Source organism: Cydia pomonella, chromosome 7, assembly GCF_033807575.1.
Source record: "Cydia pomonella isolate Wapato2018A chromosome 7, ilCydPomo1, whole genome shotgun sequence".
NCBI classification, from domain to species: domain Eukaryota; kingdom Metazoa; phylum Arthropoda; class Insecta; order Lepidoptera; family Tortricidae; genus Cydia; species Cydia pomonella.
In genome coordinates this window covers 1554450-1580280 of record NC_084709.1, presented here as the reverse complement: position 1 = coordinate 1580280, position 25831 = coordinate 1554450, and the positions used below count along the sequence as shown (strand labels likewise).

The window sequence follows — 25831 nt, the reverse complement described above, 5'->3', positions numbered from 1 at the left end:
TATACAGTGCTAAAAGAATAGAAAACGACCAATATATTAAAGAAGGTAATCGAACGTGTTGTGTATTTTGCGGTAGCTATCTTCACTTCATAAAATATCGGTATATAGGTAACGTTAAGGTAACATCGATAACAGACATGTCGATATTTCATTTTGTCAAATACTTTGTTTTTCCACAAAAACTTCTATGTATGTCTGGACATAAAATTCGAAATATTAATAATAAACTATAATTCAAAATGGCCGCCATAAAATTTAATATGGCCGACGGAGGAGTTGGTTCCTATTAAAATGTTAAAGCTATGGACCAAACAAGACCCCGAAATAAAAAATTGGTGGTTCTGTCCAGCGTGTCCACATTTACGACGATTTGTTCGAGCACTCTGCCCTACGAATAGTCTAGTCAGGCTAGTCGTCTTTGGAAACTCCCTCTAAACATCAGACAAGCTCCAAGTAAGTTTTCTTTCAAGCGAATGTTACGTAAGCATTTGCTAAAACAAGAGTTCTAATAATATCCATCATTATTATATTTATAGTAGATATGTGGTAGTTAAACGTCTAAAGTAAAGTAAAAATGTCTTAAACCATAGTTAATATATTGTTATTATTTATGTACATAGTTTATAAGTGTGGTTTGCTTTTTTTATTCATTCAATATGTTTCTTTTTCTGCACCAATTCTAGGTATCTCTGTTTGGCCCTATGGTTGACTAGTAGAGAATGTACATTGTTGTTTATATTTTGTGCAATAAAGTTTAAATAAATAAGATGTACCCAAAACGTTAAGTCGTATTGTCTACAGGAAAAAAGCTCGGAACGTTTTTTGAAAGTATACAATTACATTGTTGCTGTCTCTGTTAGGTAGTTGCCTATTTTATATCCTACAAAATGCCAAATAACTAGTCATTTAATTAATTAACAAAATGTGTTAATTAGACTTACTACGGTATACTGTATAAGACTATAGAGAGAGGTAGAAAAATTAGTTAGACCGACGACCGCCGGCGGCCACGGTCGACTGTTTTAGCTTACTTAGTTCGATATTTTGACGACCTAACAATCTCAACATGGGGTAAGTGTAACACACACCTACGGTATATACGATATACAAGGTACGGCGCGATTCGAAGAATGATTAAGACACGTTCAAGATCTTAAGATCGATAACTAAACGACATGTCAAAATTGACGTTTATTTCGATTCCGCTGCAATAAGATCTATCTACGATATTTCTAACGTCAAAGTGACATTGGTTGCCCGAATCGAGCTGCTTCTGTCCATTATACGACATACAAACGATATCTAAATTAGAACTTATCTAAACTTGCCCGCGTTGCCAACGTGCCTATCGTTCACGCTCCGTCACTCCGTCGTTTCACGCAACTGTCACAGTCGCACTAATACGGAAGAGTGATAGAGAGAGATGACTACGCTACGCTACGGAGCGTTAACGATTGTAACGTTGGCTACGCGGCCAGAACTTATCGTTATCGTATCTCATTCTTCGAATCGGGCCGTTAGACCAGAGGGCCTACCGCAAACCACGTTCGACGTGTTGCCTCTCTGTCGCACTTGTAAATTCGTACACGTGTGACAGGGAGGCAACACGTCGAACGTGGTTCGCGGTAGGCCCTCAGCATCTCTACAACTGTGTCGTATGCATAATTATCAGACCGCAGTTTGATTTGTGATCTCTGTAGTGGTGCTCTTCGGCTTCTACATACTCGATGTTGCCAGGCTGAAAAGTGGTGCCGTTACCAACCAGCCCTTTGAATTTCCCCCTTTCAATTCTCATACATTCGCCTTCTAAAAAATCACACTTTTTCACAAATCTGACTTATTCGAGTCTAAGAACTCCACTACAAGGATCAGAAGTCAAACTGCGGTCTAATAATTATGCATACGACACAGTTCTAGAGATCTGGTCTAAGTGGTGGTTTGAAGCCCTGCAATAGTTATTAATTTGCAAGCAGGCAAATCCCAAATTTCTAATGGATAACTTAAGTGGTTCTCGAGATATATAGCAATGTGACAGACAGACAGACGGATGGACAGAGTCGCACCATAAGGGTTCCTTTTGTACTTTTTTGGTACGGAACCCTAAAAAAGCATAAAAAAGTGATTCGTCGATGAGGAGGATGGAAATTGTTTTTTTAACACAATGTTCATGTAGCATTACAATAAGCCATACAAAAATCCACGCAAAGTTGCGGGTTGCGGGCAGCAGCCAGTTGTTGTATAAAACACGATGGTGTGTGAGGATTTTCTTTATGTATACTCTAAATTTGACACCATGGTTTCTTAGAACTAATACACCTACAGGTGCCTACAGTATAATTTTTTCGTGGAATATTCCATTTGGATGTTTACATTGAATAGGGATCCTTCCGGAGTGGTAAACCAGAATGATAAGATCAGCAAAGTTGAGGAGTCTGCGGTGCGGGGGGAGGTGCACCGGCGACTGCTGTGTGAGCTGCTGCTGGACTTTGCGCGCAACTCCACGCTGCACGGCCCGCGGTACCTCACCGCGAGGGGGCTCCACGTCATTGAGAGGTAAGATACCGTCCTAACCAGGGACCTGTCCACCCCTTCCCAAAAAAAGCCTTTAAATGGCTCAGTCGTTCATCGACTAGCCCCAACGATTGGGTTTCCCGTTGAATTGCTTACCCGTTCATTTAACTTGGCTCTAGGAAGGTGTTTCCTTTTCAGAATAACCGCTGAAATGAAAGGGTATCCACTTCCTAATTAAAAAAATTATGACACCTGTACTGCGACACTCAGTCCTTCACTTTAAATATAAATAAGCGATATTTGATTCTACATTTATGAAGAGACAGTTGAAAATGGCATAAGCGTAATAATTTATAATCTGTATCCCTTCAAGAGTTTAGGCGCTTAAGAACGGATATCAGCTTTTTATGAAGCGCTTAAAAAGCCAAATGAAAGGGTTTTAGTTAGCAACGGATTTCGTAAGCAAAGCCTTACGAAGTACCCCTTCCAAAACCCTCGAAGGGGATACCGGACCTGTCCCTAATCTTAACCACGGAATACACAAGTTTGCATGTATCTGGACATATGCTGTTCTCCCTCTGCTGCCACGAAAGAATATCGGTGCGTCTTCTAGTGTCCCGCAGCAGGACATTTTTAGGTACTCTCTCGATGGAAAGTTGAGTTCATTTAAAATTTAACATTTAAAATATAACATTAACATATTAACATTAATACATTATATGTGTTAGTAGCAATATGAAATAAATAAATAATTAGTCTTCCTACAACGAAGGTTATAGTAAACACAGGACATACTATTTCTACACACAGTATATTGGCTAGCCTGTCAGTACATGTATCATATGGCAATGGTTTATATACTGACAGTCAAATGTTGCCGCAAATGCCCTCAGGATGATTTTGAGTTGTCCCGCACCCTACGTGATAGCGATGTGCACCGCTTCTTCCGCATTGTGGTGTAGAAACAGTCTACCCTAGCTTCAGCAAACATCCCCGATGCGCTGCAGTAGCGAGGCAGCCCCATCATCATCCTGAAGGCATTGTTGTACTGTACACGGAGGGCGTTATACCGTTTCTGGGTATTAGAGATCCACAGGCTGCTCGTGTAAAAAGTTGTGCAAAAGGGTTTAAGTAGAGTTACCTTAACTTCGGCAGAGCAACGAGCAAACCTGCGGGCCACCATACCTATATTTGCCCTAACAGACAACGCCCTCCGTTCTCGCTCTATATCGGCATCATTTTTCAAGTCAGAGGTTACCACATGGCCCTATCCAAAGGAGTACCATATAAGCGAATAGGCGGCACAGGTGGCAAGTGCTTACCTCTGACTTGAAAGGTCATGCATTCTCTCTTTTTAGGGTTCCGTAGTCAACTAGGAACCCTTATAGTTTCGCCATGTCCGTCTGTCTGTCTATCTGTCTGCCCGCAGCTTTGCTCTGTGGTCGTTAGTGATAGAAAAATGAAATTTGGCATGGACATATAAATCAATAAAGCCGACAAAGTCGTACAATAAAATCTAAAAATTTAATTTTTTTTTGTTTCAACCGTACAGTGTGGGGTATCGTTGGAAACGTCTTTCAAAACGAATAGGGGTCTTCAACAAACATTTTTTGGTAGTGAATAATCGCTCCGAAAAAAAAAATTGTCCCCCCCCCCCCCCCCTATAACTTTTGAACCATAGGTCCAAAAGACTTTAATGAAAACTATAGCGGACATGATCAGTTTAGCTGTTTTTAAGTTATCGCAAAAAGTTTCCCCTTCATAGTAAAAAGACGTAAGTACATCCACAGTTAAACGTTATTACGACATTAAATGGGTTTTAAAGTTATGAATAATGTCATGTAAATAAGCTAAAATTTAAGATAAAAATATGCTTATTTTACTCATACTATTTTTATTTAATATTTAATTTGTCTAAAACAGTGTCATTAGCATTGGGAGTAAAGTTGTTGACTATTAGCAGTTTTAGAACGAAAGACTAAAAATTAAAAAGTAAGAGGCAATCCCGCTAATTTTATATTCATATAATTTTATATTCATATATTTTATACTCATGTACGATGCATTATTGTCTAGGACTTATTGTTATACTTTACTTTTTCATGCTTCAGAAATAGAAATAGAAATAGAAATTATTTATTGTCATTCAATGCACCAAATCATTTTAAAATTAGTGCAGTTTGCTAAAATACGTGTTTCATTCATCTATATAGCAATCTAAATGTTTTTCGCTATGGGATATTTATCTTTAGACATGAAAAGTCTCCGATTGCAAATAAGTCTGTTACTTTAATTAGGTACTGATTATGCAAATTTGCCTATTTGTTTAACTCGGGTGTAAGGTACCGTTTCATGTTTTATCCCTTGGTTAACAATCTACTATAATTTAAGCTCCAGTTTAGTTTATTGTGACGGAAGAGTAACTACGGAACCCTACACTGCCCATGGCCCGACATGCTCTTGGCCGGTTTATTTACATTATATATTAGACCATGGCTGCTAGCTGCTGCTGCTTATTGACCCCTCTAACTTCATTGGGATAAAGTTACGAATAAATGCCAAAATTATTTGTGACCATGATTTTCCTTTTTCAGAATATTTTGGGGTGTCACATTCGTTACAAGTGTGTGTTTGTGTGTGTTGGCAATGGGCAACGTGTGGGTTAAGTGGCAGACCAGCCCCATCATCATTACCGTCAATGAACACCTTACATCCGCCATGGAGGTTTGAACTGCACAAAATATTGTAGAACTCAACACGATATTGAACGACCGTTTATCCATACAAACTTAGTCCCCATTTTCTATGATTAACATTATGGAAAATAGGTTTAAAAAAATTAATGTCAGTTTATGTGTGTGTGTAATAATGCCAAACCAGACGCTAGTCGATCTCTCGATTGCTTGGCATCCACAAATTGTATAATTTTGGTAATAAAATTAGGAAATTGGTGTGGCTCTTTATAGTACTATCTTGATTTTTTTTGTTAGTAAATACTATTGTATTACAACCAAACCGCAACTGTCGCAAATTTGTATATCTCTGTCTCTTATGAATTTGTTGTATGTACTCGTATTATATACAGTATGGGGTGATGCGAGTAAAAGCATTTTTTAAAAGTAGAACGAAGTTTAAGATGTCTCCTTAAAGCTATACAAAAAAACCACATTCTGTCCAATTCAAGAGCTTTGTAAAATTTGTAAACAACGTACCACGAGGAAATTATATGTTGCTTCGGTAGTACAACAAGTACATAATACACTGAAGTTTGATGTGAACTGTGAACTGTATCTAAATCTAAAATGTTGCTGCTAATTGTAAGTTTATTTATTTCAGATTCCTTTCCCAGCGGTGACCATCTGCCAGCGGACAAAAGTAAACCAATACAAATTCAATTACACCAAACATTATATTTCCTTCAAAAAATATATGCGTGAACTAAAAAGTAACTATAGTGGAGAAGAATTAAAAAACAGAGAACAAGTGTATGTATATAAAACCATTAAAAATATAAAAAAAAAATAAGAATTTTTAATTACGTAGGTACATGTAATAATGTCATGCATTTCTTGCAGTTTTATGGATGAGGATCCTTTTGCGTGTGATATGGTCAACATCTACAGTCTTGCGTGCGCTCGTCGTTACCCCAGTTTGGATGAATATATAGATAGATGCAAAGATGTACGTCATAGATCGGTGCAACTTATGATAAAGGTAAGGTCTTGTCTTAGTGACAATAATTAATGATTCAATGAACTTACCTTAAGTGAGGTTTGAGGTAAATGTCGAAGAGATTAAAAAAATATGGGGTTGAGCTGTGTCAGAGACACAGCCGCAATGGTTTACGTGAAAAATTGTGCGGACAGCTAATGCGAAGGCTAAGGGCCGAGCTCTGCGTATAGCCGAAGGCTCGAAGCGTCCGGGAGGTCAGTGTTCAATCAAACACAGAAAAAAGTACAAGCGTCTAACCGCGTAGGGCTGAAGGCCCGAAGCGTCCAGGAGGTCAGTGCTTAAACAAATAACAATAGTGCATGTGTCTAAATGCGAAGGCCGAAAGCCGAGCTCCTGGTTGGGCCTAAGGCCCGAAGCGTTCAGGAGGTCAGTGCTTAAACAAAGAACATTAGTAGGTACAAGTGTCTAAATGCGAAGGTCGAAGGCCGATCTCTGCGTACGGCCGAAGGCCCGAAGCATCTAGGAAATTAGCGCTCATACAGAACAGTACAAGTGTCTAAATGCAAAGGCCAAAGGCCTTGCCATACGGTTATAATATAATATATTTGACAGACTGTGCTGCAGTGGGACGTATATTAACAAATTGAATACCGGAAACCCGCTCGATATAAAAATCATGCACATCGCTATTATAGCTGCAGAGATGTGAGCCACCGCGCCATAACACTTTCTGTTACATCTGGTTTTTGATCCGACTCATTCGGATTTTTCAAAACGTTTCCCGTACAAAAATAAAACGTTGTTAAATATTGTGTGATGTACGGAACTCTTGAAACGCGAGAGACTCGTACTTGGTGGGTATTCTTTCTATATATTGTATTTATTTATTTTATTGCACGATTACCATTACAAGTTACAACTGCTCAAGTTGTTTAGCGCATCAGCGTACCATCGCACTACTTATTGCCTTAAGGTCGATTTAACATTAATTGGGTTATTTCCACCGGTTACCATCGAGTTGTACCTAACTACTGGGCAAAAATCCCATCTTTTACCAGAGGTGGGGAAAAAATCCGAGTATTACCACTGGTAACAACTTGGTGGTAACTAGTGGAAATAACCTCTTTGTAGCTGCCGTGCAGATTAGGATCTCGACGACTCAAATAAAACTTCGATTTATAATGCAGTGAAGTATAATCTTCCAAAAGGTACTGGTTTAGAAGGGTTCTGCCAAAACGGTTAAATGTAGAAAGTGGGTGTTGATAGTACGGAGGATGATGAAAGAGTGATTTGCAATATTTGAACAGTACAAAAGGTGGTTTAAATTTAGGTGCCTCTAATTGGCCGCGATAGAAAATATGTGGAGCGTTCCTATGCTTTAGAAAAGCCTCCGAATTATGGAGTGTGGAATTAAGAGGAGTGGCATCTCTTATGGTAGAACTGTTGCAAAAGTGTCCAGCTGTCAGCTATAAATAATGGTTCCAAATCTCTCCAGAGTAGCGCTAGAGTAGCTAAGAACCTAGGCGTTATTGACGGAGTGAATTGCGCTGTCTATGATTTGATTTTTTTGTTCAAGTACTCTGGTATTGTAGCGCCACCTATTTAAAGTTTTTTGATGACACTTTTTAGTACATGGAGATTTCGTTCCTTATCTCCACCTTCCGTACTCCAAATACTAGCAGAGCCCGACGGCTGCGTTTAGCTACTGCATTGGGAATATTTTTATATAATAATAAGTTGCATTGGCAACACCCTTTAATTAACAGGTAACATATTTTCCAATTGCTCTTTTAGGCAGCGTCATTTGAAATGTTCAACGGGACATGGGAGAACACTTCGATTGGACGTCGTTTCCATGAAGCCTTTGCCCCAGTTCTGATGAAAGAAGGCATTTGCTTCACCTTTAACACCCTGGCAAGTGACGAAATATTTCACATGCATCGGTAAGTGTTTAACGTTTTTTTTAGATTTAGATTTAAAGATTTTATTCATGATAAACATAAAACTAAAATTACATACATAAGTATAACTAAGACTAAAAGTGTACATAAAATAGGTATGAGTTATTTAAGTTATGTTAGTTACGAAATGGTCTGGAAATTGACCCTAAAGTCAGCGCTGATCTTCCGGCGCGACCATTTGTGGCACATGGGCGTACCTAAGGCTGAACGCAGCCTTTGCAGCGGTGACCAGCGCCATCTTCTTTCTACTGTCTATGGCAATAGCTGACAAGCTATTGATAATAACAAAAAGGCCATGCCGTACAACGCGATTTAGTTATATAATATTTACTCTATATAAGTGCAAAAATACATGTAACAAAAATGCTTAAATTCAAATACTTTGATACAACACAAATAAAGAGGTGAAGTTTACTTTGCCACAGTAAAAGTTTACGCAGCTGTCCATGGAGTGATTATGCGTAGCTTTGCGTAATTGAAAGATTATTTATACTGTAGACTAAGGGAATAGGGTTGTTTCCAATTTTTTGAGACCCTTGTATTACGTTCTATATTAACTAAAAGGTGCCCTAAAATTCAACTTTTATACTAAAAACGGCTTTAAATATGTTAGATTAATTAAATATATTTTGACAGATGCTTTCGCGCCCAAAACGCTCTTTGAAAATTGTGTGACTTCACAGTTTACGGTTTGACACATAACTACATACACACGTAGAAGATACGAACTGTCAACTGACATTTGTCATTTGTTGTTTATCGCGTAACTGTCAACAGTGTCAATCCGAGAGTTGTGACCCCATCAGAATCTTCAATGACGTTTCGAGTTTGGTCACGTGACGTGTGCCAAAAGATATTTTAAATTCAATATTTACAAAAATATGGTCATTATGGTCCCCTAAAAGTAATTTAACATGTTCTTATAATCCAAAAGAATTTATTGGGATACAATTCTGCCCTAAGATTTGTAGATGGAAACAACCCTATTAGGATAAAGAGAATAAATAACTTAAGAGATGGATACAAAAAGATAAAAAAAAATCAGGTTGCACTCCGGGAGTGCCGGCAGAAGTGAAAACTTGAATATTAATGTTGTGCATTTTTAATATTTTGGAGAAATTGAGTACCTAGCAGTTTTATAAAAACAGATAATTCTCTATTATACCTACGTAAATAAATTTAAAATTAATGAGACGTGAGCAGGAATACAGCCTACACAATCAGTAAATGTTAATGAATGGTTCACCATCATAATAAGATACAATACAACACAATCAATAAAGATTAAACCTCGTTAACTGTTATGACAGCACTTATGAAGATTATGAAGAAAATAAAATGTCACACTTTCTGAGGGTCACGTGACCCCTGACGCGAGTTTAACATTTTTTCCCCATCACAAAAAGTGCACAGCGTCGCTAAAGAGGTTTTCACTTCAAAAAGATAACCACACGCGCAATTATTGTAATGTGGGACAACGAAGACATAAATTACAACAACAAATACAACAGACGCATCGGCGACAGTAATATAATATAAGGTAGAAGTACTAGTGCTCGACGCTGCACTAGTACTCGACATGGGCACTTTATGTCAAAGTGACAAGGATTAAGTTCGAATACAGAAAAATCTTCGTTGTTCAAATTTAACCTATATTCCCATGAAATAAAGTGCCCATGTCGGTGACTAGTGCAGCGTCGAGCACTAGTACTTCTACCTTAATAATAGAATCTTTATTTCGAACCATGTAAGTCCATAGATTGTTAGTAATATTCTTAACTAGGTATAAAAATAGGTAAGTAAACTATACAACTAATTATATGCGATTTTCTACACTAAAGGAACTTATTTTAACACCTGAATTTATCTATTTCGATCTAAAACGAGCAATAGCCCCAGTTTGCCCAACCCAGTACATTAACATTGGGCAATCATACGTTATCTAGTAATAGGTGATAGAAAACTACAAATTAATAATGTGAACAAATTACATTAAGAAATTAAAAACAATAACAAAAAATACTTCAAATTACAATTCCACAAAGGACTATAATAAAAACAATTACAATTCCATTAGGCGAAAAATCCTGCGTAAAAATCATAAAACGATGTTTCGTACTCTACTGTTTCCTCCTCCGAATCTTAACCAAATGTAACGAAATTTTCAGATCTAAATACAGGGTGGACAAATAAGAATGATACACTTTGTTATTAAATTTTAATTACATTAAGTGGAAATTTTATTAAATATTTTTTCATAAATATATTATTCAGGGTTGGCAATTGTATACGGAAGATTATTTCTGCCAAATGTCTACCACTAGCAGCAAGCAATTTTATCTCAAATGTGTCTGTTGTTTAAAACACGTTGTTTGCTCGATTAATTTTGAAAAAAAGTGACAGTGATTGGCACCCAAATTCTCCAAATTTTGTAGCTCTTGACTTATTTCTGTGGGGCTATCTAAAATTACGTGTCTATGCTAACGAGCTGATGAAATTTAAACAGTTAAAATCGACTATTCGACACAAATGTACTAAGATAATGCCAAAAATGTGCGAATAGATGCTGAACATTGGGATGATAAGGGCTTACATTTGCCTGCTGTTAGAGGTGGACATATGTCAGACATTATGTTTCGCATGAATTTGCCAACCCTGAAGAATATATTTTAAAACAATACCTAATAATTTTTGAACTTAATACAGTTAAAATTTAAAAACAAAATGTATACTTCTTATTTGGCCACCCTGTAGCAATGAAATTATCTGTGTCCGACTGTTTTCCTTGAATACCATGCTTCTCTTTGCGGCCTAGTAAATTACGCCGTTTTTGCGAATGTTTGAAGAGCACTAGCTCCTTAAGAAACAAAAATATCAAAAAAAAGTGGCTGTGACATAATCGGACAGACAGACGGACATGAGGAATCTATAAGGGTTCCGTTTCTTGCCATTTGGCTACGGAACCCTAAAAAGCAAAACAGTCCGAGACAATTTCTTATTTATTTAGGTTAATAGTAAGACCCAGAGCGATTTTTTCCACTACATAATTAAATATATCCTCCTGTTGTGAAGATGCCAAATATTGTTATTTTTTTATAACCTTAAAGTTAAACAGTTTAAATCTGTCATTACTGACAAAATGGTTTTTTTTTTGCGGGCCTGAATGCCCTGCTAGTGTTAAGCCCCAAAATAGTAGAAAATCTATTTTACAAGAGAGCAGTTATATTTTTATAACTATTTTGGTATATGAAGAAACTTAAATAAATGAGAAACCTATATTGAGTGAGTTTTATATTATATACTGTACCCCTAGTGTAAATAAATTCGATTTCGAAACGAGACGTACGCGTTTGCGTTTAGTCTCATTTTGTATGTGATTAAGGCCCCATACGCACTATGCGGCCAGCCGCGTGCGGTTGCGGCGGACCGCTTAGTGCGTTCAGTATTTATGGTTGCGGTTTCATACATTCTTAACCGTCATGCGGCTGTCCGCACGCGGCTAGCCGCTTAGTGCGTACGTAGCCTTAGAAAGAGCGCGCCAAGCGGAACGTTTTGGAAATTCAAAATCCTATACAAAATGAGACTTAACGCAAACGCGTTCGTCACGTTATGATGTCGATTGAATTTACACTAGGGGTACTGATTATTTTAAAAATATTTCAATTTAAATTAATGTGGGCCTTATATGCCTCACTTACCTTATATTATTATTAATGAAGACTTCCATTCATTACAACCCCGCATCGTTGTTGTAGATTACGCCATATGTTTTTGGCTTAAAATTATGTTTTATGTCTCAAAAAAAAATACACGATACTTGTCTTGTACTTTATACTGTCCGACCGAAGTTACGGTTTAAGCAGTTTTCTGCATAAAAAAACATGTTGTGGCCGAAGGTTCGGTTTCGGTGCAAACATTTTGTACTTTTGTTTCCTTTTGATCGTGCACGGCAAACTTCGGAAGCGCTCTATTGGGAGCGTGCACGACTGTCACGCAACCTAGTGTCCGCAAGTCTAGGGGAAAACGTCAATTCACTACATCTTATAAAACTACTCCAAAACTAAAAACTACTGAACGGATTTTCATACGACTTACATCTATGAATAGAGTGATTCTTGAGAACGGCTTAAGTATATAACTTGTTAAGGTTTTGTGTAAATTGTTTGAAATACAACGATGTTGTCGGAAAAAATCACGCTGGCTAGGAGCTTTAATCGAAAACGCTGCCTAATCCGTTTGAGCTATAACAACACAATGTATGGTGGGGTTGTTTCTCATTCATAGGTCTACAAAAAAGTCCGCGATGTTAAATGTCTATCTTTTAAGGATCACTTACTATACATATTCGTAACTTCTAGAAAAAGATCACGTAATATGTGGCATTTGCAAAGCTATTTACATGGATACATTATTAACAATTATCAAAATAAATACGTTAGTTATATTAAGCATTTCATACAGCTTACAATGGTCCCTTACACCACACAATTTAAATGAATATTTCAGGAGTAATCGTAAATCAAAGTTTCATTTCGAGCCATATAAATGTTAAAGACGCTATCCGCAGTTAGTTCAAATTTTTACCACCTTATGCGCTGGGATCGCTTTACTTACCCCCACCATGCACTTCGCACGGTCCCATATATTACAATGGCGTCGCTTGCGCGACTCGCAGGCCAATTTGAACGTACACTGATATCAGACTCATACCCTAGAGCTGTACCCCATACTGTAGACCCTCTGGAAAACCTCGGTAGGAAACTAGGAAGCTCATTCTACAGAAAATTTATCATGAACCGACGTGGAATTAAAAAAAGACTGACATCTAACTGATGTCATCCAGTTATCGTTCATTTCACTCGATTTTCAGCGTGAGGGCGAGACGAATGATAACTAAATAGGTAACATGATTAATTTATCATTCTGATTCAGAGACAGAGAGAGTCAGTGTACGTGCGAATTGGCATGTCGGTCAGTCGCTGACTCAGTGAAGTGACCATCGCGGTTGTTTCCAGAATAATGCCACTAAGAAGAAAGTGGACAATCGCGCGAAATCGCCTTTCCATACAAACGGTAGTCCCCATCTTCCACTCTGGAAAATATTTTGATACAGTTTGATGTATATTGACCACAGTTATGCCCCTTTGTTAGACTTTTTTAAATTTTATAAGAGTGAAAAGCACTAAAATGTATATGGTTTTTTTTTTTTGCTTCTAATTCTTATAATATAATAATAAATAAATACAAAAAAGTCAAAATAAAAGGACATAGCTGTGGTTAATATACTTAAATCAAATCACGTAAAAATATTTTCTATAATGTCAATATCCACAGAGGAAACCGGGTACAATAATAAAAAAATTTAAACTCATTTTACGTTTTTTTACAAAATTGTTTTCATTCTGTACCACGTACGCGAATAGGTATTACATTATTCATACGCCTAAAAAAACGGCCCATTGTCACTTTTTTAAAAATATGTAATACGTCTATAAGTAGTTTATTATATAAAAGTTTCGGTTTCGGCTAAAACTAGAGCCAAAACCGAACCTTCGGTATCGGTTTCGGCAAAAAAAAACATTATTCGGTCGGACACTAGTACTTTACAAAGTGAACACATGTTTGGTGTTTCAGTCTCCACACGAATTATTCGTACTTGTATGCATCTGTTCCGCGGCGGGGCTGGTCTCCTGAGCGCGGGTACTTCAGCTCCGGACCTGACACCTATCCCAGGCGGGGACGAGTAGGTACTAGTATTGTTTATTATGATTAAACATATAGTGACTAAAGAAACTCAATCTTTTCAGTCTTAAAAAAGACAAGATACAACAAAATTTAAAATTTTATATTTTAACAAAATTATGACTTCACGAAAGCAGGTCCACTACTGACGCTGGAACCAATTTCATTAAATTCATTTCACAGGCATGGGAGGAGTCACATGACGCAATTGGCGTATTTTGCGATCTCTTTAAAACTTTTGACTGTGTAAACCTCGGTACTCTAATTGGCAAACTTAATTGTTATGGTATTAAAGAACTTGCATTAAATCATATCTACCACAGAGGAATCAAAAGGTAGCAATTAATGGAATAATTTCTTCTGAAATAGCAGTGGAGATGGGAGCACCCCAAGGATCTATTTTAGGCCCATTTTTATTCCTTGTTGACATACGTCAATGACATGGTAAGCCCAGGATCAGGCATTGTTATGTTTGCTGACGATACTTCTCTATTGTTCAAAGTTAATAAGAAAGATACAGAGCTTATTGGTCCGACTGGTTTGCTGCCAATAATCTAGTACTGAATCCGAGTAAAACGAAATGTATACGGTTCTCACTAGCAAACTCATCAACTGAAAATGTAGTCACTAATATTAAATTGAATGTTCAAAATCTAGAATTTGTTAAGGCTACTTCTTTTCTGGGAATAATTTTAGACTCTAAATTATAGTGGGGTCCCATGTAACTTCATTAACTAACAGGTTGAGCTCCGTTGCGTTTGCAGTAAGGAGAATAAGGCAGCTTACCAATGTAAAGACGGCACGTTTAGTCTACTTCGCTTACTTTAACAGTATAATTACTTATGGACCTTATGGTATTATTTTGTGGGGACCAGCTGCTGATATTGATTCAATATTCATTTTGCAAAAAAGGGCAATTAGATGATTGCGTGGGTCACTAAGATAATTCTTTAAGGAAATACATATTCTAACTCTGCCGGCGCTCAATATATTTGAAATAATAATAAGGAAAAACGTATACAATTTCCCGACAAATGTTGATACTCGTAAACCAAAGGTTACAAGAAATACAGGAAAGCTTAAAGCACTTAACATCTTAAAAACTGGTTAAAACAAGAAAGTCATTCTTGGGAAATAGTTTAAAATTCTATAACAAGATACCAAAAAATTACACCGAGCTTACAGACTCTAAATTCAAAACTGTTGTTAAGCTAAAACTCATTTCGCGAGCATACTATATACTGTTGAGTAATATTTTAGAGCTTTTATGAAGATGAGCCGAAAGTAAACTCCAGGTCGACGACACAACTCATTTATTTAGGGGCTTACCCTCATAGTGTTAATAATAAGTCTACCCCACATTTTATACATATTTAACATGTTGTTACTTAAACTAATAATGTTCGACCCAACTGCTGTAAAATCGATCACACCGGTCCGCGAATATAAGAACGCCCTCGGTGCGTCAGCCATCGTACTATATATTCTGATTGGCTATTCAGAATATATAATACGATGGAATGGGGATGGAATGGCGACTCAGTGGCCGACCATTTACAAATTTGGCTGGGTGCCTTTGCACCCACCCCCAAGCCCTTTAGCTTGGAGGGAAAACAAAAACGACCACAGCGCTTGATGCCCTTGATGTGGCCAAACATGGTGTTTCGGTACTTCTCAGTTAGTATGTTCGCGATAAGCTCAAAAACTATTGAACGGATTTTCATGTGGTTTACACTTCAAAATATGGTGGGATTGTCTCTTTTTCATTGGTCTACAAAAAAGTGCGCGATGGTATATATCTGTCTTTTAAGGATAACCTACTATACCCATTCTTAACTTCTAAAAAAGATCACATTACAATGTGATATTTGCAAAGGCATTTACTTATAATATTAATCATTAACAAATGAAAGAGTTACATTGAGCTTTTCATACAGATTGTTTGTATAAATTGGATCGAAACATGTTTCAAATAATTTTAATATGTTCGAGTCTTACGGAATAAAAACCCGTAACAGCTAAATATTTTATCTGGCATATGTCAACACCGATTTAATGCTTGCTTGATAATAAAATAGTATCGCTGTACCTGTGCGTCGCGGTATAAATCATTCGTTCGGTATGTAATTGGTTTTTTCAAAGCCACTTTCAGCACCGCTCTTTGCGCTCTTTCCAATTTTAGGAGAATAGAAGAGGTTAAATAGTATCGCTAATACAGTGTACACTAACATTAGGTGATTGTAATAATGGTTAAAATGACAATTATTAAAAAACTGTCAAATGTATACCCGATTATAGAAAATATTTTAAAGGAATAATCTTTATTTTGTTGCGCTCATTATTCATTCATCATTCGTGAGCGCCTACAAAGTTCCCAACGCTAGGCGGCGCTGCTATCGTGCACCCGGCCAAACGTTACCTACGTAAACAAGCACGTGCAATGCAACAAGTAGTCATCCACATTTTTAACTATATTTAGCCATGATGAAAGCAAAATATTTACGTTACCAGGTGATTACCAGTATGGTAAAAACACGTATGTGCCAATCAAAGAAACGAATCGACATTTTAAATTCAATATGTTTTACGATAGCATCTGTTTATATCTACATATTTAATTAAACTAAGACGAAACTGAACGACCGTCCCAAAACGGTCTTTCCATACAAACTTAGTCCCCATTTTCTTCATTGTTTAAAATATTTTTATACAATTTGATGTACCTATATCAACCACAGCCATGACCCTTTTTTCGATTTTTTTAAGTTGGTATTGGTTTTCGCTCCTAACTCTTATAATGATCAATAAAAATGGCATAAAAATATTTTATATAATGTTTAAGTATATCTATGGAGGAAAATGGAAACAACGTTTGTATGGAGAATTGGTCGTTCCTTTCGTCTTAATTGTAATACTTTGTAAGACAGGTCAGGACACCGACATGAGTATGATCTTGTCAGAAGGGTTTGGTGAGGATTACATTTGCAGGGGCTCTTTATCGGGGCACCAGGTGAGTAATTATTATTGATAGTTTATATATATACATATATTTAAATATTTATTGCACAATTAAAAAAATAATCAAATGGCGGATTTAATGCCTTAAAGTATTCTCTAACAGTCAACTATAGGGCAAAACAGAAATTCTCGAACGTGAGTGCAGTGGAACGGAACAGAAAAGAACATGTGTAAGAAGACTTCTAAAAAAGAGACATAGAGAGAGAGATAGAGTACAATGACAAAATATTTATAGAAAACAGGTTAGGGCGTAATCTGTTGCGTGCCGTTAGTCTGAGAGCAGTAAGAACATATTATGTACATGACGCTTCGAAGATTTAAGTTTTTCAAATAGATAAGGCGGTTATTTATCGCAAATAACTCGAAAAAGCAATGAAGCAAAGTACAAGATACGTCTGGCAGCCATATTTAACAGAATATTACGGTTCAAAAATGGTGTGATATGTGTGAGTGATCTGTCGATACCCCCCGTCAGGGGGGTATGAGGGGCCGCTACCGCTCCATGGCTGCGGCGGCTGTCGCGGGTCGCTTCCCCACCGACTGGTGGGGTGGTCTTATGGCCGTCGTTTTGGGGACGGTGTGGGTAGCTGGTGTAGGCCAGCTCTTCGCTACCGATCGTTATCCAACCCCACGGCCCCTAACCTGGTGATACCGTTTGAGCGGGGCCAGGTTATGGAGCCGCGGAGAAGGCGACCGGCAGCTTAGCTGGCGTAATGGTGTGATATGAGAACGACAAGGAAAGAAATACAAAAATGGGCTTAAGCACAAGGTACGCCAGCATACACCCCCCAAGAACGGCATAATCAGTGTAACTCAATTTGGGCTCAATAAGCGTATCACTAAATTTTATGCGTAAGTAGATGTTAATAAAAACTCGGACGCGATGTAATACTTTAAGCATATAAAAACAGTTGCTAGCAAGTTCAAGTGTTTGATATTTAAATCGCAGCTTACTATCCATAAGCAGACCTAGATTTCGAGCTATAGAAACGCGCTCTGAAATATCGCCCGAGACTGAGAGTTGCGGAGGCGCTGGGTCACGTCACGCAGCAATTTATCAGGACCAAACATTATCGACTTTGATTTACTAGAATTAAGAACGAGATTGTTTGCTGTATACCACTGCGCGATTTATTTCAAGTCCGTATTCAATTTACTCAATGCTAAGGAGATTTCGTTGGGCTTAAGTGGTACCTATACAGAATTGTAAATGTGGCTTTGAATCTGGAAAGGTACAACTTTCGGAATATGGAGTTATTTATAGTTACTAAAACTAGATAAAATTACCTATCTAAAGAAAAAATAACCAGATCTATAAGTACAAGCATTATTTTTTTATAATTTTCTAATCTGAAACTGTCTAAATGTACAAGTTGAGAAAATCGCATTTGAAGTTTATGGTCGTGGAAAATATACGTCTACTGCGAAGTTACGGAGTGATTGATATCAAGCTAATCTGATAATATTCAAAATTTATAATACGTGCCTCATGTCTTTGTAGCATGTATAGTTTTAAAGATTTTGAGGGAAGAACATGCAAAAGATTTTACTGTCCATGCCGTCAAGTTATGGAACGAGATTCCGGTGTCCGTGAGGCAATCCCAATCTGTAGCATCACTCAAGGAGAAGCTTAAAAAATTGTGGCTTTCCGATACTTTGGTTACGACTTCCTAGTTCCATTGAGTACTTTTAATTTCCTTTACTTTTCTGGTTCGAATTCATATTTATTTATATTATATATTGAATATTTATTTATTTTTATTTATATATATATGTATGCATTATTTTATGGTTATTTTTCTATCTATGTATATTTGTATCAATGTGTATTCAAAACGTGCATTTCATTAATTTCAGTGATTGTACACTTTTGTTTGTGTTTGTCATTCATTCACCGTTACTTCTGTTTTACTCATTTCCTCAAAGGTTAACTGGAAGAGATCCCATACAGGGATAAGTTCGCCTTTGTTGTATTTAATTTACTCTGTAACTGTGTTTTTCGTGTTTTTATTTCTATGTACAATAAAGTATATACATACATACATACATACATACATACAAAAGAGAGAAAAAAGGATTTTCAAAGTTATTGATGAAATATAAGAAAATATGACTTGTACAACTAATTAATCATCATGGTTACTTGTGTTAAGGTATTACAAAAGGAATAAAATATAATTAAACTTCGTACTTTCCATATATTTATTTTTGATTAGGTTATAATTGATCCTTAATATTAATAAATCAACTTTAATTAGATTTTTTTTAAATAATATCACACATACACAATAATAGGAATCTTTTTAGATAAAAATCAACAGAATATAATTCAATTCAATTCAAATATACTTTATTCATGTAGGCCTAGCAACAAGCACTTATGATTAGTAAGACAGTATTACATATAATTATCTTAAGCTAATTATCAGAGCAATTTATTGATGTTGTAAATATTATTTCATATATGATACTAATGAATATAATTCATAGATCAAATTTAATAATAAAAAATTCACAAAATATAGTCATACAAAACAAAAATGTAAAAAAATACTAGTCTAGATTGTTTCTAGAATAAATTCTAAATGTCAAACAAATATAATAAAAACAACAAAGGAAATACATGCATTGGAATATCCATTTCATCATCATTATTCAAATATAATAAATAGTTAATCATTTCGAATCACAATTAATCCCACGTTGTTTTATCATTCATGTAGTATTGTGTGGTATAATAAGCTTTAGAAATAAGTTTACGCTTTACATGATTCTTAAATTTATTAATTGATAATTCAGTGATATGGTTTGGAAGTTTATTATAAAATCTCACACAATTACCCATGAATGATTTTTTAATTTTATGGAACCGAGTGAAGGGCACTGCGAGTTTACGTTTATTTCTACCTAGTATTAATATTATGAATGTCACATTTTTTCTTAAAATCGGCAATATTTATATGCACATACAGAATATTCTCATAAATGTATTGACAGTGCACTGTCATGGTGTCAATTTCCTTAAATTTATCTCTAAGTGAGTCTCTATGGTTCATTTTATATATTGCTCGAATAGCCCTCTTCTGCAGCGGTCAGTTTAACAATCTATGATTTACTAACTGTATGCACGTCTAATTTCAATAGCATAATGGCATTTCCAACTGTCTTATGAAGTCGGTTTCTTTCTGTAAAAGATTATTGTGTAACAAACATATAAATCATATATTGTACGTTCATAAAGGTGTACCTCCATCATCCGGCGGACTTGCCGCAGTCTTCGCGCAGCTACTACACGGTGCAGGATAGCAATGTCGTCCATTTCTCCATCAAAGTTAACCTTGTGACAACCTCTGATACACTGATTAACTACGCACCACACATGTGAGTCGTAATTTTAAACCTTTTCCTACTGATCACGCGATCGATCGCAGTGAGCGGAGCGACATTTTCAACTAACAAATGACTTTGCCAGATTTACAGTTGTTTTTTCAGCCGCCAATGTTACTTTCCTTCCGAGAGGACGTTGCACTTCTTTAAAATGTACACCCAGAAGAACTGCCGGCTCGAATGCCTTACCAACTACACCCTTAAGAGCTGCGGCTGCGTCCCGCACTACATGCCGCGTAAGCTATTTATTAGTTATTTATTTTAATTTTAATTAAATTAACTCCCCTGCACCTGTAAGGGATAGAACATACCTAAACTCGGCGAACTTTATGCCTGCCAAGGTTTGGTGGGGAACAAGATGCCTACTGTTTTCATGTGACAAGACTTTTTAGCTGTAGGTACAGTCAGCATCAAAAGTAGCGGATCAAATAACGCTTCATAAGTATCTACCATTCTGCAACAGCTTAACAAAAAGTGATGTCTTTAATATAGAACAATAAAGACTGTAAAAGATATACTTTAGAACGCGAATTCTAGAAATTATTTTATGTTTAGAAAAGTTATACCGAATATCAGATACTTTTGGCGCGTTGTTTCATCCGCTGCTTTTGATGCTGACTGTACAAATGAAAAGTGATACGAACGAACAACGAACGATAATATCGCTTTCTCAGCTACTCCTATTGAAACATCCCATTTACCACTCGTTATTATTGCTTTGTCATCTCTGTAACATACTTGCTTTTCCACATTTTCTGTTCATTTTCTGTTTTTTGTTCTTTTTTAACATTTATCTGCGGGTACGGCTGCGCCCCCGCCAAGACGAGACAAAGGGCAAAAGGCAGTGTCTATCTTGTCTCGGCACGTTTCGTCGTATTTTTGAATCCTCGTAGTTTCGGTTTAGTTAATGCTAGAAGGCTAAAATTTTAGTTAGTAGACTTGTCAAAAACATGCCATCCCTGTCATAGAAAATAGAGACTACTTCCCGAAGTTTTAGAGGGTTGAAATTTGACATGTAGAGACGGGTCTATATGTAAACACATCTGGTAACCAGAAATCTGTAACTTTCACGCTGTAACTCCTAAAATGGGGGTACCTAAGAATACCTATAAATCTGAAAACATTGGTTCCTGAAGTCCTATAATCGTGAAATTATGTGTGATAGCAGTGATTGGCATGCTAATAAAAAAACAACAATAAAAAAATGTTTCCAAGTGCAGTTTCGAACCTGCTTTAAGTAAACCAGCCAAGTAGCGCCCTCTATATTGCTACTGTTTCTTGTCGTAAACTTTAGAAAACCTAACAAGTCTTACAACTTTAAACAAAAGGGTCTATTGGTTCTGTGAAATGTAGACCTAGCATGCATAGCTTAAAACTAAGTGTATGGTTCCTTTGTATGTATAGAAAAATATCAAAACGCTGTATTGACAAAAAAAGACCCTTTTATCGAACCTGCTCAGCGGTTAAATTGCCTAAATGCGACGGCCAGCGTTTTGCAGGTATTTCTTCTTCTTCTTCTTTGTCAGGGGCTATGTAAGGCTCTACAGCCCAAATATCACTGCGACCATTCCTGATCTATTGTGATCGCCACCTACTACAACTCTCGATCCAAAATTGCAACTTCAAACAACTGCAGGATCTTCTTGATCTCGAGAGACTCTAACTCCTCCGGACGCAATGTGTGTCCGCCCAGGATTGAGTCACGAGTGCGCATTAGGCAAGGGCATTCTGCAAGGATGTGCAAAGGCGTCTCCTCTGCCTCCATGCAGAGTCTGCACCGCCCCATGTCACGTTTCCCCATAGTGAGCATGTGCTTATTTAGGCCGCAGTGCCCAGTGAGTTTGCAGGTATTTGTGGAAGTTGCAAGAACTGCATGCATTTAGACACTTGTCTTGTCTTGCCTCTCTCGTACGCTTCTGACCTTCATATCGATACCTCCTAAGTATACTAAGGCAAGTGACAATTTTATGATTTTACGTTGTTACATATTTATTATTAAAATACCAATATTTACCTTTCACTGAAATTTCATGCTGAAATTCGTATTAGTTTTGGAAATAAAGCGAGGTATATGGATGCAACTAACTACATTTTATAAACTCGAACATCGCATACTGATTACTGAGGCAAGTCACTTGCACCACAGTACGCGCTACAGTTAACGCGGAGGAGGGTTACAAAAGTTCGGCATACTGATACAACTCACTAGGTCGATGTGGTGAAAAACCTGATAATAACAATTGAAGTTACTATTTTTTGATAAATTTTAAATGTCTTCATAATTAAATAATATACAATTCTACTTTGAATATAGTGCTTGTTGGTTCGGCTGGAATACGCGTATACTATGAGTATATATATATATACTCTTATATCATAAACTGCGATAAAATTTAGAATCCCATTAATGTAGACATAATCTATTTTTCGCCAGAGCAAAACCAAAATTTTATAGAATTACTTTAACCCTTTGAACGCCAAGAGCCACTAAAGTGGTCGTGTGCTGTCGTGCCTACCACGCCAACGACCACTAAAGAGGTCATGGCAGACGCTGTCAAAGCAATTTTACTGTTGACAGATAAGGTTTAAATTCGATTCTCAATAGTTGACATATTAGCGTGTATGCCACATTTTGATGCGAGGGAGAAAGCGTTGAAAAGGTTAACAAATAAGGAAGTTACGATCTGTTCTACCTTTGAATCGCTCTCCTGCAAAATCTTGATATTTTGCTGCTGACCTACTGCTATTTTGCTGGCGACGCAGAGTCAAAAACGTTCCGCAAATCAAGCGTCATTTGGGGACTATTTAATACATATATAAATGCATAATTAATAATTCAAAAAAACGACGAAGCGCTTCGAGAAAAGGTAGGTGAACTTCGCTTTGCTCATCTTGGCGTGGCACTACCGTGCTCTCAGATAGAAATTGACGTTTATGGTGAAACTACACTATCTCTGCAGATTCTGTGCAGAGTTAGCGTGGTCCAGGGACATAAGTTAATAACATCTACTGACCTGATTTGTTTTAGGTAATCTGAGTACGCCTATGTGCACGTCCAACAATGAATTGATCTGTATCGACAGATCATTAAGTAAGTAGCCAATTCGATAACTTTTGAAAGATACACTGATTTCACCCCGTCCCGTTTTTAAACAAGGTTTCTTCAAAAATGTCTGCTGCTTGGGAGCGTAACGGAGATATTGCTAAAATGACAATTTTTTTTATTTTATACTAAGAACATTTTTTTTAAATCTCAGCTTGCATGATTTTTATAACTGTAACCCATAAAAAATAAAAAAAATAAAAAAATAAAATAAAAAGCATTTATTTCGGACAATATCCATAGGTAATACAACAAACAATCAAAATATTTACATATAAATTACAAAAAATAAAATAAAAATATGAATTAAATTAAATTAAAAATACGGATAAATTAAATTAACATTATTCATTATATTAAATCAAAATTATCAATTAAATTACATTAAAATTATCAAATAAATTAAATTAAAATTATCAATCACATTATATTAAACTAATTACTTATCGTAGTTGGCATGTGGCGCGTGAGATTTCGCCCAGTGGCCAAATATCGGGCTGTCATGGGCCCCTGCGACCGCGCTCAAGAGCCATAGAGAAACTGTAATTTCCGGGTCTTAGAGGCGGCTCTTACCAAAACCTGGTAATCTCATTGTTTGAAGGTCCCCATACGAGTTCGTTTGGTAAATAACAACACTATTAACTGACCATCAGTGAGCCTCATGGTTCCTCTACACAATGGCCCAGCGCTGGACCAGGGAGACGCGGCCTGACATTGCTTTTAGTGTAGGGTATCTGAGCCAGTTTAATAACTGTCATGGTAGAGAACACTGGGCTCATGCCAAACGTGTTTTGCGTTATCTCAAGAAAACAAAACACTATTGCCTCAGGTATAGTAGTGAGTATGATTCAAAGCTTACCGGGTTTGTTGACGCTGACTGGGGCAGTAATGTTCTTGATAGGAGGTCCTATTCAGGATTATGTTTCACTTTGTCTGGGAGTGTAGTTTCATGGTGCAGTAAGAAGCAGAATAGTGTGTCCTTGAGCAGTTGTGAGTCAGAATATATTAGTATATCTGAATGTATTAAAGTGAACAGTGTGATATCATATTAAAATAATAAATTCGAAAAACCTATTCCAGTTGACTACTCAACTGCGGACGACGGGTTCGGTAACATCAACGACACCCGCTGCCAGTGCCTGCCACTCTGCCACAGTGTGCAATACGAAGCTGAGGTCGCAAGGACAAGTGATGACGTGTCTTATTATGAGGTCAGACAGCGGGTCTGGAATGAAATCTATAATGAATCAAATTCATTCACATTCAATAAGAGAACTTACAAGTAAGGAGTTCTAAATCAATTTCATTTACTTAAAATTAGTTCTAATGAATTTTACACACACACGCACGCACGCACGCGTGCACGCACGCACGCACGCATACACGCACGCATGCACGCACGCATACATTTTACAGCGGTTTACCTTACAAGACGCAGCGGTTTACCTTACAGGTTCGCCCAAATATCGATGAATTACAAGGAATCGCATTTCACGTCGCTGCGTCGCTCGGAGCTGTTCGGCGCGACGGACTTCTTGGCCAACTGCGGCGGGCTGCTGGGGCTGTTCCTCGGGTTCTCTTTTCTCAGCCTCGTTGAAATCTTCTACTTTTTCACGCTCAGGTGAATTATCTTCATAGCTGACATATTGAATGACGGTAAGATGCGTGAAGGCAACAGAATCCGTCTAGTGAACTTTGAACCGACTTGAATAGAATTGAATAGAGGAAATAAAATCATTTTGGTACAAGCTTTTATCGCTGACTGTACTTTTCTTTCTACAGGCAACTAATACTCATCGAGACAATTATAACGACTCCAATCACAATTAGTTTGCGTTGTTTTATCACAGAGTTCCCATGGCCACCTGCTATCTTGTCTCCATCATCAGATCAGCTCCATGTCATCATAATATTGCATTGTCATCCGATTTGCATATGCATTCAAAATTTTAGCTCAATCGGAAATCTGAAAGTGGGTCATAGCCAAATAACACTAGACCCTACTCATAGTGTTGTGTTCGGAGCCTGTGAGTAAGGTTGCCAGAGCTCAACGAGGGGAGGGAGGGTTGTTAGGGTCGGCAACGTGCATGTAACTCCTCTGGAGTTGCAGGCGTACATAGGCTACGGAGACTGCTTACCATCAGGCGGGCCGTATGCTTGTTTGCCATCGACGTGGTATAAAAAAAATTACTTCCAAGATCTGACCCACACTAACGTAATACATACATTTACCTTATAGAAAAGTGAGGCAGAGTCATTATGAACGTCATATTTTAATAGTAAATTATTTAGAATGATGACATGTCACCCTTTATCATTGAAGATGTAATGCAGAGTTAGCTTGGTCCGACTCTGGTTGCTACAAAAAAAGGTGGAATTAAAAAAAAATATATATATTTATTCAAACACGAGTTTTGACGACCGGTCTGGTCTCGTG

At 37.1% G+C, this 25831-nt stretch overlaps 1 protein-coding gene across 1 annotated transcript; it reads left to right on the top strand.

Moving 5' to 3' along the window:
• The first annotated feature begins 1066 nt into the window (after window positions 1–1066).
• On the top strand, window positions 1067–25135 carry LOC133519473 (pickpocket protein 28-like). Its single transcript, XM_061853477.1, has 9 exons — window positions 1067–1071; window positions 2380–2553; window positions 5106–5134; window positions 5834–6024; window positions 7978–8126; window positions 20142–20285; window positions 20397–20542; window positions 24475–24582; window positions 24682–25135. The coding sequence occupies exons 1-9, from the start codon at window positions 1067–1069 to the stop codon at window positions 25017–25019; spliced, it is 1284 nt and encodes a 427-aa protein (XP_061709461.1). The 3' UTR covers window positions 25020–25135.
• The last annotated feature ends 696 nt before the right edge of the window (window positions 25136–25831 follow it).

Bases quoted from the DNA above. Each gene is read 5' to 3' on its own strand.
- LOC133519473 (XM_061853477.1), top strand. The intron at 2,554-5,105 runs GTAAGATACCGT...TTCCTTTTTCAG, and splicing joins GGGCTCCACGTCATTGAGAG to AATATTTTGGGGTGTCACAT. The intron at 6,025-7,977 runs AAAAAAAAATAA...TTGCTCTTTTAG, and splicing joins ATAAAACCATTAAAAATATA to GCAGCGTCATTTGAAATGTT.